Source organism: Thermobia domestica, chromosome 9 (genome assembly GCF_964235325.1).
Source record: "Thermobia domestica chromosome 9, izTheDome1.hap1.1, whole genome shotgun sequence".
NCBI lineage: Eukaryota > Metazoa > Arthropoda > Insecta > Zygentoma > Lepismatidae > Thermobia > Thermobia domestica.
The window spans coordinates 171193615-171209731 of record NC_137462.1 but is presented as its reverse complement, the minus strand read 5'-3'; the positions used below and the strand labels follow the sequence as shown (position 1 = coordinate 171209731).

The 16117-nt window shown below is 39.4% G+C and overlaps 2 protein-coding genes across 3 annotated transcripts in view; one reads left to right on the top strand and one right to left on the bottom strand.

Moving 5' to 3' along the window:
• The window catches only part of LOC145695207 (N-acetylated-alpha-linked acidic dipeptidase 2-like), a gene marked incomplete at its 5' end in the record, with an annotated part of 124738 nt that overhangs the window by 39175 nt on the left and 69446 nt on the right, over positions 1–16117 (bottom strand). The window contains 3 exon segments of the mRNA XM_081772193.1: positions 1027–1155; positions 4627–4709; positions 7773–7892. Of these exon segments, the coding sequence (XP_081628319.1) occupies positions 1027–1155; positions 4627–4709; positions 7773–7892 (332 nt within the window).
• The window catches only part of LOC145695209 (UDP-glycosyltransferase UGT5-like), a 227318-nt gene continuing 218988 nt past the window's right edge, over positions 7788–16117 (top strand). For both annotated transcript variants that reach the window (XM_081772197.1, XM_081772196.1), the window contains exon 1: positions 7788–7915. The gene's annotated coding sequence lies outside the window, so the exon portion shown is untranslated. The remainder of the gene's footprint in view (positions 7916–16117) is intronic.

The window sequence follows — 16117 nt, the reverse complement described above, 5'->3', positions numbered from 1 at the left end:
ACACACACCAATTCGAAGATAATTTCTGCATATGTCCAATGGAAACTCAAATCCTTATTTCCAACATCGCAGTTTCATACTTGTTAACACTTCAAATATGAAATTTTAACTGCGTGACCTTTGACCTTTTATGACATTGTTGACCTTTTTCCTATGCCCATATACACCAATTCGAAGGACCTTTATGCATGTTCCATGGTAGCTCAAATCATTTTTCGAACGTCACAGTTTCATAGTTGCTAACACATCAAACACATCATGGAATTTTAACTGCGTGACCTTTGACCTCTTATGATGACCTTTTCCCTATGTCCATACACAGTCGTTGGAAGGATCTTTATGCATGTGTTCTATGGCACTTCAAAGTATTAATTCCAATGTCACAGTTTCTTATTTGTTAACACATCAAATATGACGTTTTAACTACGTGACCTTTGACCTCTGATGATATTGCTGACCTCTTCGTTTTGCTAAAAAGGATGTTCAGTAGATTCTTTGTGCATATGTGTTTTTAACATTATCCTCAACTGAATTAGTTGTGTACAATAAGCTGTTGAAAAGGGAGCTTTTTCTTCAAAGGTCACAGATGACCTGCTAGAGGTCACCGGGTCACGATTGCCCAAATTTCTCGTTATCACATTGTTTCGGATCAGAATTTATGTCGATATACCAATTTTTGCTACCGGAGATGGATATTCAAAAAAAATGGCATGTGAGACTACTATTTAACATTGAAATCCCATAAGAAAAAAATTGCATTTTGACCTTTGACCCTGTAACTCCACAAACAATAATGCCCGCGATCTCGTTTCGCTATCAAACAAATCTTCTTACCTTCCTCTAAATTGCCTGCAAATTTCACAGTTCTAGCTTTTACCAGTTCTGAGTACTATGAAATTAAAGTTTACACACGAATTATGGGACAGTCTGTATATATATATATATATATATATATATATATATATATATATATATATATATATATATATATATATATATATACACTAAGTGTGTGTGTGTACTTACCCTTTTACTGGAGGTAATGACTAATTCTTTAAGAAGTGGTGATGACCGTGGGTCAAATATTGGTCCCCGAGCACAGCTATCCACATTCACATTGGCCACAGCTCGTTCCATTAACTTATTCACTTTTTCCTGAAACATTATACTATGATTAAAACTATTCTGTAAAAGTATGGAATATTATGGAAAATAGCACATACAAATGGTAAGAGCGTCTACTTCATTCTTCCTGAACATCTTCCTGATCTGATGGAAAGATCAGCCATTAACTTATGGCCGGTTCGTACTTCCAAACACCAAAAGGAATGCATGTGTATGAAGTACAAGGAATTTCAACAGTTATCCCAGTATCATTGTTCGATCCTTACGATCATTAGCCTTCTAGCGAGTAGAGGTCTACCATCATATGTAGTGATGGCACCCAAGCATTATAAGGCAAGCTCACTTTCCTCCAGGGGCGGATCTAGGAGAGGGCGATCGGGGCGATTGCCCGCCTTAAAAGAGGAAACTTTCTTACTTTATATAAAAATAATACCCATCACAGAATTTGGAGCTCTTAAAAGTAGCTCTAAGCAGCAGTATTACAACCCACCGCCCCCCATAAATCCGTCCTGGATCCCAAAATTTGGAGTTCTTAAAAATAGATCTAAGCAGGAGTATTACAACCCACCTCTCCCCCAGAAGTCCGTCCTGGATCCGCCCCTGCCTTCCTCTTGGAGAACTTAACTTCGAGGTAACGAATCCTACTCCAAGTTATCGAGTTCCAAGTATGATCACAGCTTAGCAGAGTTCGAAATATCCAGAATCCCCAGAGAAACTTGGTGGGCTTAGATTCTGGCCTTACATAATTCTATGTCGTTGACACAGCACCGGGAGATACCGCGTAACCGTCCAAGCTACCACCTCTCGAATGCAAGGCCACGCCTTAGTCCCCCATTTGGAATCCCAAAGGCTTCCTTTCCTCGGTTGCTATATATACCACATACATTAGATCAAGTTGTCAACTTCCACATTCCCCACGATGGCTAGTCGTGCTGCGGTTGTTTGACCCAAGTTTTGGACCGGTTCCACTAGATGCATATTTTCTCAATTGTCCTCGTGCACGCAATGACCGCCGAAGTGTGTCCATTAATCTTGATTCGGAAAGTGTGATTTAACCTCTATTGTCTAACGGAGTAGGATACGTTCATGGTGCGACCAAGCCAAAATTCTGATGCCTACTTAATTACCTACTGGTCGAGGCTGCCCTGCTAGCAAATCAGGTCCTCTTATGTTTTACAGGCATGGTGCCCGAGCGTTAAGGCAAGCTCATTTTCGCCCATGCTCGCTGTTACCCAGATTCATGGGATAAACTCACATAAGCTACCGAATGACGCGTATGACCACATTCCGGCAGGGTCCAACCCAATCCGGGAAATCCGGGAGCCCTTATTCAATCCCATCCCAACCTATCTCTATACTTGCTACCGCCTTTCGCTTTCAGGTGCCACGCACAAGTCGAGATACTCTCGTATCTCATCCGGAATCCAATGGTACATGTTAAGTCACTATTTAAGTGTGATTCCAGCCCCTTATCCTGCAGAGCTTCCTTTCTTCTACTGGGATCAGAAACCGTTACTCAGATACTTGGGATAGGTACTTTTTTTCCGTAACCGTTCAGTACAACTTCAGGCAGTAAGCAGACAATCCCCTCCCAATAGAATCATCCACGTAATACGGGGCTTTCTCTAATTACAGTAGAGGAATACCATACATTACCAGAGCCACGGACTGATGTAGACCGTCTTCGAGCAGACACGTTCATTCGGGAGTCAAACCATCATCCCCTGGTTGGCTCGTCCAAGCAATACGGGGCTGCCTATCTTTTACGTGTCTAGGTATCACGTACATGTTGTAGCTAAGCAACCTTCCGAACTCAATGGTACATGTAGGCCACCACTGAGATGGTCTTTCAAGCAATATGGAACTTTCTTTACTTACGGAAGAGGTACCCGTCCATTTCCAGACCCAATGGCTGATGCAGACTGGCTCCCTTTAAAGGCAATAGCTATTTGGAACGATGATTTCAATGGCAGAGGCGAATTCATGAACCCAGTCGGACACGAGGAGAACTTGAAAAAAGGATTATTTACACTATCTCTCTTATTGTTATGGTACGAGTGTGCGTTAGGATCTAGCTATTCCAACATAGCACATACAATAGAAACGATTGGTCTTCCACACTGGCACGCTGACTAGACGTACTGCTGCCGTTCGGCCTAAGTTTCTTTTACCGGCTTTGCTAGATCCATCTGGTGCGTAGTTTCTCAGATGTGGACGATCTGTCCGAATGTACACAGTGCACCGTCAAGGTGTGTCCCTTTACCTTCACTCGCTTTTCTGTAATGTAACCCCTATTGTCTAAGGGAATGTACTCCCACTGCTCGTCCAGACTGAAGTTCTATGTGCCTACTAGTTAACCTACTGACAGACGTGGTATTGCTAGCGAGTTAGATCCTACTAGCAAGTCAAGTTCTTCCATCCTATGCAGGCATGGTGCCCGAGTGTTGAGACAACCTCACCTCCCGCCCATGGTTGCCGTTACCCGGATTCCTGGGATAGGCTCACATTGGTAGAGCGTTCACCTCTGGTGCTTGGGGTCCCGGGCTCGATCCCAGCCCCCGCCAAGTGAACTTTGTGGTGAACAAACACCGTGTGCGTGGGTTTTCTCGGATTATCCCGTTTCCTCCCACTTTCTTCATTCCACCATTTCATTCATTACTCATCATCACCGTCTCCTTTAGCCTAACCGGCATAAACGTGGGACGTAAAACTCAAAGATTTCATTTCATTTCATTTTTTTAAGTGTCTTTATTGTTTTAGATAAAGGAAATATAAATTAAAAGTACTAAGGTAAAACTATCAGTGAATTGTTTAATTACGTTTAATTTGACCTTTATATACATTTCCTTTAAGTCAACAGTCACAAACTTTAAAACACAGACGTGTGGTTTTTGCACTTCATTTTCAAACTGTAATTTATTTAAAATTACACAGTACATCTGTGTTGTTTTTGTATCTCTTTATTCATCTTCCTCCGCTCTATCTACATTATTTTCCTCTGTTTGCTGTATAACCGCTATTAAAATATTTACCAGGAACAAGCAAGAAAACTTCGGAAACTCTCCTGTGCTATCATGAATAGTTTATAATTTGCAGTTGATTTTTTTTTTTTGCTTAACAGTTATTTTAAAAAGAAACTGTATATTTATAATTATATTTATTACAAAAATAAATTTCTCCATTTGTAAACAAAACCATAAACTAAAGTTGAATTAATAAGCATTACCTTTACTCTTGTGTGCGGAATACATAAACTGAACACTAAAGCGTGTTTTCACATGAAAGGTTAACAAAACGAACACAGAAGAGTTACCTTGTTTCACATGTAATGGAAAGAGCACTGAGATCATCCAAAAGTAAACAAGAAAATATATTTGTTTGAATAAGTTATTTTGTAAATATTCAGCACAAATTGAATGTTGTATTGAATATTTACTTTGAATTAAATTTAAGTGAATTACTTTGAATTAAATAACAAAATGTAAACTGTCAACTACAAACCTCTACCCACTCGGTGGAACCAATTACTCCAAATTCTTCTGCTCCCCAACTGCAAAATACTATAGTTCGTCTTGGTCTCCATCCTGTGATTAAACAGAAACTACTTTTACAATCAAGTTAATGACTCTATCAATAAGTAGTTTAGCATGTACTTAACCAATTTTTACTTTTAGCGTATGCTCTTTTCACGCAGAAGAGCTAGCTATGCTGGATTCCTAGCTGGGCGTTCATGTAGCTCGGATCAGAGTTTAAGCTATAGATTAACACGTCATATAGCATCGGTGTTAAAACGGACGTTAAATTACAATTCAGCCTTTTTTAAAAAAAATCTTTAAAAATAGGTCTATCAATTTCAAAGAAATTATTCGGTTCTACTCTTTCCGTATGAGAAAAAGTTACTATTCTATGTCTTCACTGGGTGAAGAACAGCCTATTACGAGGATCATAATCCGATTCGAGTTGCGTAACCTGAATATCACTTGTCGAGCTGCAATTTCCAAACCACTGATTATCATCACTAGCACGGAAAAGAAAATGGTTTCGATTACAACGGTACAAGTACAATGGTACCTTGTATGGTACCATGCTACATTATATATTAATACTAGCTTGCTGATTTATATATGCAGAATAAGAAAAAGAAAATAGATGTAATGCGAACGTTTATAAAATATAGATATTCCAATGTTTAAAATAATAAGGTTTATGGCACGCCATTGGCATGACAACAAGATATACAGAAGATAAATAAAATGGAAGCAAATCACTAAAGGAAGGAGGTGTGTACCGGTATTTATTTTAGTGAGGCTCTTGTTTAATTTAATTTGAGTTGCAAACCAAGGCTATACAGCGATTATATATCATATTTGATTCTATATCGTTGTACGATAACGTACAAAGTGGACTGCGATGATTGGAAACAAGCAATATTTTGCAATGAATCCTCTTTCACTTTATTTTCAACAACAGACCATGTTTATCTATGACTGACGCCCAAATAATCTAATATACTGAACAGTCTCCTCCCTATCGTGAAACATGGCATTAACCCTGTGATAGTGTGGGTTCTATAGTTACGCTTAATTACTGTCTATGATGAAGTGGATATTTTAGGTAACTATGTGCACCTTATAGTCCAGATGTCGTTTATGACCAAAACTGCAATTTTCCAAAATGCTCTGTTATGACTATAAATGTCGGGATGAACTACATCTCCCCTCGCTCGTTCAATGCCCAAACCTCAACATTGTTGGACGTCTGTGGTCAGTTCTGAAGCTCGGACTCCGGATCTTGTATCCGCTGATGGAATTTAGTGGTGTAATGCATGGAAAATAGTAGAGCATTCCTCTGGAAACCATTCTTTGCTTATATGCCTCCATTCCAGGACAAATGGTTTGCAGACTAACGATGGTCTCATGCAGTATACAATATGTGAATTGCATTTTGTTTATGTTTCCATTATTTTCATAACCATCTTTATGTTTGAAAGATCTGCTATATGTTTGATTTTTTTGTATAAATAAGTGTCAAAATGTATTTCTCGCATATGAAAGAAACATAATTTTAAGATCTTTCATTGGTCTAGACCTATACTTTATTTGTTATTTATGGTTTAACCTAACTGAATGGGTTACATTTTATCCCAACGATTGTTTCGCTAATTTTGCAAAAACCGTGTTCGAGAGCATAAACCTCAGATTCTAAATTCTAATCTTCCCATTTCAGAATTCTTCAACTTTAGTGGTAAAGATATTTCGTCAAATCTTAAAACTTACTGAATACAATACTGGAATTGAGTTAAGGTGTGAAAACTCCTAGCAGTGGAACTTTAGCTAAATTGTTAGTTGTTGGACTTTAATGTTACTTTCCAGCACTCAGGCGATATGAAATCGTGAGCATAGATTTAAGAGGAATCTGAACCACATGAACCCTGCTCTCCCATTTACGACTAATTACATGTTAATTCCAACTCTGTGGAATTGGAATTATATTCCACAATTATTGGAATTATATAATAAGTGTTTCCAATATTCTCAACAAATGTTGCGGATTATTTTCTGATCTCCTACAAGATATTTTCGAAGAAACAGAACTGTCACCGTAAAATCTTAAATAAATAAACAAGTAGGTTGCTACCTTGCGAGATAGTAGTGGAACTCAGAAACAGTTATGAATGGCAGAAAATAATTGTTTGAGCTGAGTGTGGTTCGGTCGCTGAGCTGGGATAACAGTGATAAATATTCAACAGTGAACATCTGACTCATCTTCGTTTTCCTCACAACATTGTATCCTTCGCCAACAGCGTCGCCGAATTACAAGATATGATAGAAGAGCAGGGAAGTCGGGTAGAAAATGAATATGGAAATAACAAAAGATATTCGATAACTTCGCAAGGAAGTCAAGAATAGAACTGATTTTTTTTCATGTTATATAAGTTAACATTTACATTTCTCAAGGGAAGAAACATACAATTTCACTAGTAAATCGAAAGAAAATGTTTAGAAAATAAACAAACACAAAAGAAGGCATCTACCTTGAAAAAGATCAGAATTATTCAAAGATGGACCCATGTGTTTTTTTTTTTTTTCAAGTTTGTGTACTGAATACCATGTATTAGATTAACAAAACCAAGCTCTTCGCAATTCTCTAGTGGCTAGAGCAAGCGCACTTCGGTGTACGGGATTCTGGATTTTATTCCCGGTGGGAGATATTTGAAATTTGAGCATATGATGGTTCGGATTTAATCTTCAATTGTAGGCCTACGTCTCATACAACTCAAGCGCTGAAAAGAAGCTAAACTACTATCTAACCACCATTAACAAAACAAACTTGTCACAAAAATCGAGCAGGGAAATATGTTACTTTTTAGTAATTTGGGTAAACATAGTTTGTGCTTATAAAAAGGAAATGGAACGTCTTTGAACTATCTAATTTCAATTTTCCTCCTACATTGTGTGTTTATATAATTAAATATACATAACTCTAAGTTAAAATCCACTAAAAATGGATCATGTTAACTTTAATTCTTCTGAACGTTTAAGAGTCAAATAACATTCAAAGAATGCAAGAAACCGTAACAATACAGTAATTTGCTGCAGTAAAACACGATTCTTCACATTAATAAGAAATAATTATCTTTTACTTACCTTTCTTGGCAGACTCTCCAAGCACTCTTGTAACTTCAAGGAAAGGCGCAGTACCAGAAGTGGCATCTATAGCTCCGTTCACCCATGTGTCCCTATGGTTACCCACCAGTACGTACCGATCTTGTGAAGTGAAGAAAAACCAAGTATGTCAATTCAAATTAGTCAAAACCATTATGCATTTGAAAATCTTAAAATCTTTACGAATTAGCTTGAATATTCTTGTCCAATGCAAATCAATCATTGCGTTCTATCAATTAGAATATATTCATCAGAACAATAATTGTGTTATAGGTAACTGCTTTCTCCTATCATATCTCATCATAAATAAGTATTCTATCCAGAGCCATCCCGTCAGTTTGCGGAAAGTAAAATTGCAAAGCCAATGATGAAGAATTCCATACCCAGTATGAATGGATTATTTTGTGCCAACTTTGACTTTTCTGTATCAATAAAAGTGATATCCCACTATGAGTACATTTCGCGACATTAATAGCAGCTATACAGTCGTAAGAAAATGTTACAAAATGTTGGTTCATCACCTCTATATGTTACGCATCCCAAGACTGAATTAAAAATTTAAAAAAAAAACTGTTACTTTTCCTGAAGGGTCTAATTCTTTCCTTCTAAGAGAGTTCAGTAGCTCAGTGCTAGTGCTAAATTCTGGTGCATGGAATCGTGAATTCGATATCGGTCTATGTGACTTTTTTTAATGATTGATAAATCCTGTTTTTTTTAGGGTTTTCACGAGGTTCTCCCGGCTCCTTCTGTAAAGAGAAGGGCCGCAGCGTAAAAAAAATTAATTAATTATTATGCAAATTAAATCAAAATTTAAATAAATTTGAATATGCTAATCTTGAAATGCTAGTGTTCTGAAAAATATGTAAATAACTAGCTAAGTCGGTAGAGCTTTTAAGTTTAAAATGTCGGTAGAGCAAAAAGATAAAGTAATTTAATGAACAAAATGAAAGTAATTTAGAATAGCATTTCAAATCAAAACAGAGACTCTAGGTTCCAGGTCTACGTGTTTCTCCAGGTGGTTAGAGGCAGTACTAATTCTCACTCCCACAACAACACTTGGTTGTTGGGAGACCGCATTTTACCGGACATTGACAACTCCAGGGCAGCTGAAAGGAAAGACACGATAATATCACACTGATCACATACCTTGTAAGACTTCCTGTGGAGAATGATGTGCACACGAAATTCATTGGATAAGCTTTTAATTAGGTGTAATAACACACGCAACACTATACACTGTGACTTACAATAAAAAAAATTGAAATTTTCAGGATTGTTTCGTCGAAATGTTAATTTTCACTTTCAGGCCTGATTTATTGAGATTAAATGTTCGTGCACGGTTTATCGCATCTTCAATGGTTCTCCTCTTCTCCTGGATGTCCTCCTGGTCATCTTCTTGCTGCTCCCGATGGCTCTGCTTTCTTCCCTTTTTAGCAGAACGTAGGTCCCGCGGAGATCACGTTTTCTTCCACATTGAACATGACAATACTCTGCTTTCCTCCTGGTTTGTCTCCAGTCGAATATTCAGAGAATAATTAACAATCTCTGGATCTTGTGTCTGCAGTGGATCTTGGCACAGGTTGTTTCGTCTAACCTAACGCGATCCAGCCTGTTAGGTGGCTATTTCTCGACTAGCTAACTTCATCACCCTTATAGAGAAAGGGAAGATGACACTATCGGGTTCGCTTAGCAGATTATAATATCCTGCTCATAAAAAAAATGTTCGTACACCACTGTACTGTACTAAAACTACACAGTTGCGAAGTTCGTCACGCAGGATTATGAACAAGAAATACTATATATACACATTTGACGATGAATATCTGAACTAAGATAAATATTGACTATATGTATGATTAATAGTATAAGTATTTACAAAATGTTTGAGTACATAGCTCATATCATGAGCTTAAATGTTTGTAGCTAACACTGTCTCTTAGTATAACAGAGACACCAATTTCTCTGTCCGTCAAAAACCAAGTTTCTCTATGCTAGAGCGCGAAGAGTCATCCTCTCTTCCGATATCCAGACACGAATTGCCTTTCTTCCCCCTGCCTCCTTGGTTTTGTCAAAACCACCTTCCACACAAAAAACTGGGCTCGCCTCATAGCTTTTGCGAGTCTTATGACGGGGTGAAGTGGGGAAGAAAAGGGGTTGCCTACAGAGGTCATTGTCCCCTCTGACCTGAATTTACACTTTCACTGTTTCTAATGTACATCATTTAAAATTGTTAATAGATACTCGCAAACTGATGTATCCACAGTATAGCTGAAATGTCTAGCTTTAAAATGATGTATAGCACTTCACTAATCATGTTCTTATTAACCATGTATTTTATGTTTTTCTCACAAAAATTGCTTAATTTTCGGCTGAGAGGACACGCTGCTCTCATGCAGACCTGACGGTCCTGACACCTAGCGGGATTTCTCCGCGACCACTCACCTCTGTGAGGGGTTGCTATGTGAAGTTGTCATATTTTCATTGTTTTTGTTAAGTTAAAATGTTTGTCAACATACCACACACGAGAATTAACACCTATATACAATAAGACAGCTTATTTGTAAGTGTGACATACTGTCATATCTTAAAAAACATAGAAATTTTACATTTTCTCCCATGTTGGTGCAGTTTTTCCCCTCAGGACGTCGCCTGCTAAGATACCGGATGTTTATGCTCTTACATCTATCATGCATTCCTTCCATGAAGTACTGCCGGACTTGCCGTCCTGTACTGAAATAAGCCTTTTTTGATACGACACAAAAATAACACAATACAGCGACTAACCTAAGCTATATTCTACACTAACGAAATACCAAGAAAATCTTTACAATATTGAAAGAATTACTTGTGGAAGTAAAATTATCTACAGAGGTGAAGGATTCTACATGGAATGCTCCGTTCCTCGTTTTTTTCTCTGGTGAGGTGAGGAGAGCTGCGAAATTCGAGGTTGGATTCTAGCTGGCCGAATTTCCGTTGGAAGTGACGCTAGCTGCTAAAAAGGTGTTACTTCTGGTTAACTTCTAAAATTATCACACCTCTTTGTAGTCGAAGTTTCGCATGTACTTACGAACTCCAGCAAGCAAACTTAAACAATGGCTGCTCCCGACTTGGAGTCTACAGGTACACATCGTCTTTGACCATAGTGATTTTCCCATATGTATCTTCACAGGTTTATGCACACTGAAGATTCATCCATATTCTCTTTCTAAAACGTTTAGTTAGCAACCCTGGACCAGCTGCACTTAAGTCTTGGGTGTTCTTTTCCTTGAGACAACGAATCTCCCAACTTTGCTCTTTTTTGTGTGTGTGTGTGCTGGGTTCATGCGATGTACCGTCTAGCTTCCTAAGATTTCCAAAGCATTGCTTTCTGCACATATTATTCTCAATCGAGGTGTTTAATTCAACTTCTATCTTGATTTAATCCTTACCCTTACATTTATACACACACATAATAATAATAATAATAATAATAATAATAATAATAATAATAATACACACAAAAATTAAATAAACTATACACCATTACTTCCACAACTAATCCTTTACTTATTCTATCTTAAATGCAAATTAATATACGGAAAGTGTATGTGAATATGTAAATTATAGGCAAAATTAATTATATGCATATCACGCTTTTAATATATTTACATAAGCTAATGTATGTACGTTACATTTATTCCCCTCTGAAGGGATATACAAGGTTATTCCGATAATCCTTGTATATTCCTACATTTGTGATAAAATTAGTTACATCATAATCAAAATACAATAATATCAAAACAAATAAACAAACACTAACATGATACGCAAAACTAATAGACAATAAGAATAAATATTCAAAGCTAATGAGGATCCAGAAATGAATACATGTATGCATAAATGAAAACAAAAACATTACACTCCTAACCTAGAAACTAGCTATACTATTTAACTGTAAAAAAAATTCAGGTATGTATTGTTACCTCCGGTGCTTGCAGTGAGGTACAGCGACGAAAACAGGTTTTCTACCTCAACGCTGTTTTCTCCTTTTTCTCTTTTCTCCTTCAAACAAGAAGGTTAGCACCCTGCTGAGGGTTGTTTTCGCGTTCAATGAACCGCTTGAGGTGGAAGGTATCTCTTCTTCCTCTTCTTCTGTCTGAGACGGGCAGAATGACCATAACTGAATATCTTGGGCCTGTGTACGTATAATCCTTCTTCATTATCATCCATTCACTTGAGACCGTAAAGCGAGAAATATGCTAGACTTTTACTTTTCCAAAACAAATATTATCTCCTCTTGTGCATCTAATATCCATGTGCACATACCTTTTTCTGAATGACTACTAGTGTACTCCTGACCACGTTCGGAACTCTTGCAGCGTATAGGGATACATTCTTGCTTTTAGAGGTCAGTCGTCTGTGACCTCGATAGTGTGTTGGTAATTCTTTATACACCCGGGCTTCTCGTCAAAAATCTCACGGTGTTTATAGAGAACGTTATACAATTGTTGTTTCTCATCCCTACTTAAATCGGTGTACTTTTCGACATGTTCCTTGATCTCTGCTGGTGTAGCCTGGGTTCGAACTTTAGTCCAATCATGTGGCGAGTACACGACATTCGCCAGTTCAGCGGTGGTTGGGGATTTACCATCATCCAACCGTGTACGCAGTGTTGCCAATTCCTTATCACGGCATCCTCTTGCATCTAACAACTGAGGCTGAACATTCGTATGGGGTCCTCTATTTGACACGCACATACTACAAACATTGGGACTGTCACCAATCAACTCTCTAACATCGTCGTTGAACTCCCAGGATAATTTTCTTATGATCAGATCGTCTTCCTCGATCTCTATGTTGCGAAAATAAACCTTTATTGAATAGGGATGGTTAAGCTGCAACACGCCCTGATCATAATTCAGGACGGCTCTACTCTCTACGAAAAACTGAGATCCCAAAATCAGTTCTCTATTAAGCCCTTTAACAATGATTCCTACGGTGTAATACATCTTCCCTTCTACTTCAATTTCCAACATGGCTTGTCCAATGAGTGACGCAATGGACCTACCAAAAGCAGAACTGACCCTAATGTTAGTGGATTTTATAAATGCTGGAGAAGGTTCTCGCTTACTAACGCGTTCCCACAGCTGTACTGATAAGGCATTCACTGTAGCCCCGCTATCAAGAAGTGCTAAAATTTTCTCTCCAAAAAGAACTACCTCCACTTCCGGTAGTGTAATAACATTATTGGTGGGGTGTTTTCCTGCACTAGAATCTAATAAGTTACGAAAAATCGCATTCGTCTCATCGAAATTTTCCTTATCTAATTTAATTTCCTTCCCATTTCTCAAAATCAAACAGATTTCTTGACGAACAACTTTCGCAGCATGGAAAAGTGTTGCTTCTCAATGATTTCCACACATTGACTACATTTACTTTCTATATTTTCAATTTCTTTAACTAACGTCTCGCAGTCTACTTCATGAGATGAGCATTTCTCGTTTTCATTATTACGTACGTGTGCAGGTGTAATAATCGCAGGCGTTTCCAGAATATTCAGTATGCATCTTGCATCTCCGCCTCCCTGTTCACGCACGAGATGTCCTCAGTTTCGCACGCTGGTAGGGCTATTCGGACGTGAGCGATTTCGAGACTGGGGCTGTCTCGATGGTCCTGCCCTCTGCTCTTGCACACTAACTTCATTAATCTCCTGAGTGTACTCGTTTCCACTCTCGTGTCCAGAGTTCCTACCTCTGCCACGACCACGCCTATTTCTATTCATGCCTCGTGGTGCCGCGCTGTCTCTAACTCTCCAGCCACGATCGCCTGTTGCCAATTTTCATCATTATTGTGGCTCCTATTCTGGTGGTTCTGATTGCCTCTCCTACCCCTCTGCTCATAAGGGCCCCTATTTTGGTGCGGCCTTCTGCGTATCCTGGAGGGGTTACTTGGCCTATTGTTCCTTTGTGAGGGGGGTGACTTTTCACTAGCTACTTCCTGAACTTCCAACATGTTTATCCCCCTCCTACCACTATTGTTGCTACTCTGGGGTTGGTACGTGCTTTGCAGCTCTCCAACAATTCCCAGTAGCTCTTCGATGGTGCGTGGCTTCGACGAGACGATACATCGATAAATCGAGAACGGTAGTTGTCTCGGAAGCACACGCAATAAGACTGATTGGGGCAGTGGCGGGTCGAGAATACTATTATTGTGTAACAGTTCTAATAAGTATTCCGTCGGTTTCTTGTTGCCCCTCGGCTCGAATCTCGACGTCAAAATCGATGCTCGTAGGTTCGCCAGTTTTTCTTCATTTAGATAAGTAGCCCGGAAGTGACTCAGTAATTCTGCATAACTCTGACACTTAATTGAGGTTACTTGGAACCAACGCCTGGATATTGCCTTGAATGCTCGTCCACAGAAGGCCAACCTTCTGTCTTCAGGCACGCCAGTAAGCTCGAAGTAGCTCTCCAACTCCTGAAGGAAGTTGTGAGCTTGTATTTCACTTTCACAACCAGAAAAAATGGGCAGTGTAAGGTCGCGATGTAAGAAACCTAGTGCGGACGCCAATTGACACGTTTGATGTCCATTTTGCAGTTGGAGAGACGACTGCTCTGCATTATTGTCTCGTCTCGAATGCTCAGGGGTCTGTCTCGACGGGCCTGGAACCGGAAATTCCGCTCTGTTATTCGAGACGGATGCAGACGTGTTCACATCGCTTGTCCGGTCTCGAACCGTTTCTCTCAGCGATTCGAGCTCTCGTTCCAGCTTGGAACATACGTGACTCACATTTTCTTGAATTTCCTGAATGCCATCCCGACATTCACTTCGAACTTCTTCGAGCTGCTGTTCTTGCCCGAATTCTCGTCGTGCTCGAATCAATTGCTCTCTTCAACTGATCTCGACTTGTCTCAAGTTGATCTGTAATTGTCCTACAGTTCCCTCAACGTTGTCTATACGCCCTACTAAATCTCCTACATTTTCACGGACACCTTCCACTTGAGTATTTACATCTGTCACGTGGTCCCCTACTCTTTCAATCTCACCACGCCGGTGACCCACTTCTCGGTCTACTTTGGCTAAATCTGCGCCTAGAGCCTCGGTGACCTCTTCGATCCTATTTCCTGAGCTGATCTCAAGTTGTCTAACTCGCTCATCTGTTTCCCGGATCGAATTCTTGAGCTCATCGCACGTCACCGCTAACCTCTCATTTAGAGATTCTGCAGTCGCGTCTAAACGAGCGTTTAACTCCTGAACACTGCTGTTAAGCTCCTGTCGAACGCTGACAGTGATCTCGCGCCCTGCAGTCTCCAATCGCTCTAGTAATCTCTGGCTTGCTTCTTCTTGTTTACGGGAAATTTCCTGAAGGGATTTTTCCTGCTTCTTCTCCTGACTTTCTAACCTACATGATATCTCCTGCAGCGATCGCGTCTGGTTCTCCGACATTTCCCTCAACATTGAAAACAATGAGGAGAGGGCGGGGTCTCTCATGTTGCTCACGAGCCGAGCCGAGGTTCCCGGAACTGGTTCTTCGTTGCGCTCTCTCTCAGCATCGCTAGCTACAGAGTTGCCAGCGTTTACATCTGACACCTGCTCTTCCCCCACAGGTGTGTCCTGTCTATTTTACAATATTGAAAGAATTACTTGTGGAAGTAAAATTATCTACAGAGGTGAAGGATTCTACATGGAATGCTCCGTTCCTCGTTTTTTTCTCTGGTGAGGTGAGGAGAGCTGCGAAATTCGAGGTTGGATTCTAGCTGGCCGAATTTCCGTTGGAAGTGACGCTAGCTGCTAAAAAGGTGTTACTTCTGGTTAACTTCTAAAATTATCACACCTCTTTGTAGTCGAAGTTTCGCATGTACTTACGAACTCCAGCAAGCAAACTTAAACAATGGCTGCTCCCGACTTGGAGTCAACAGGTGCACATCGTCTTTGACCATAGTGATTTTCCCATATGTATCTTCACAGGTTTATGCATACTGAAGATTCATCCATATTCTCTTCTTTCTAAAACTTTTAGTTAGCAACCCTGGACCAGCTGCACTTAAGTCTTGGGTGTTCTTTTCCTTGAGACAACGAAGTGTTATTTTTGTGTCGTATCAAAAAAGGCTTATTTCAGTACAGGGCGGCAAGTCCGGCAGTACTTCATGGAAGGAATGCATGATAGATGTAAGAGCATAAACATCCGGTATCTTAGCAGGCGACGTCCTGAGGGGAAAAACTGCACCAACATGGGAGAAAATGTAAAATTTCTATGTTTTTTAAGATATGACAGTATGTCACACTTACAAATAAGCTGTCTTATTGTATATAGGTGTTAATTCTCGTGTGTGGTATGTTGACAAACATTT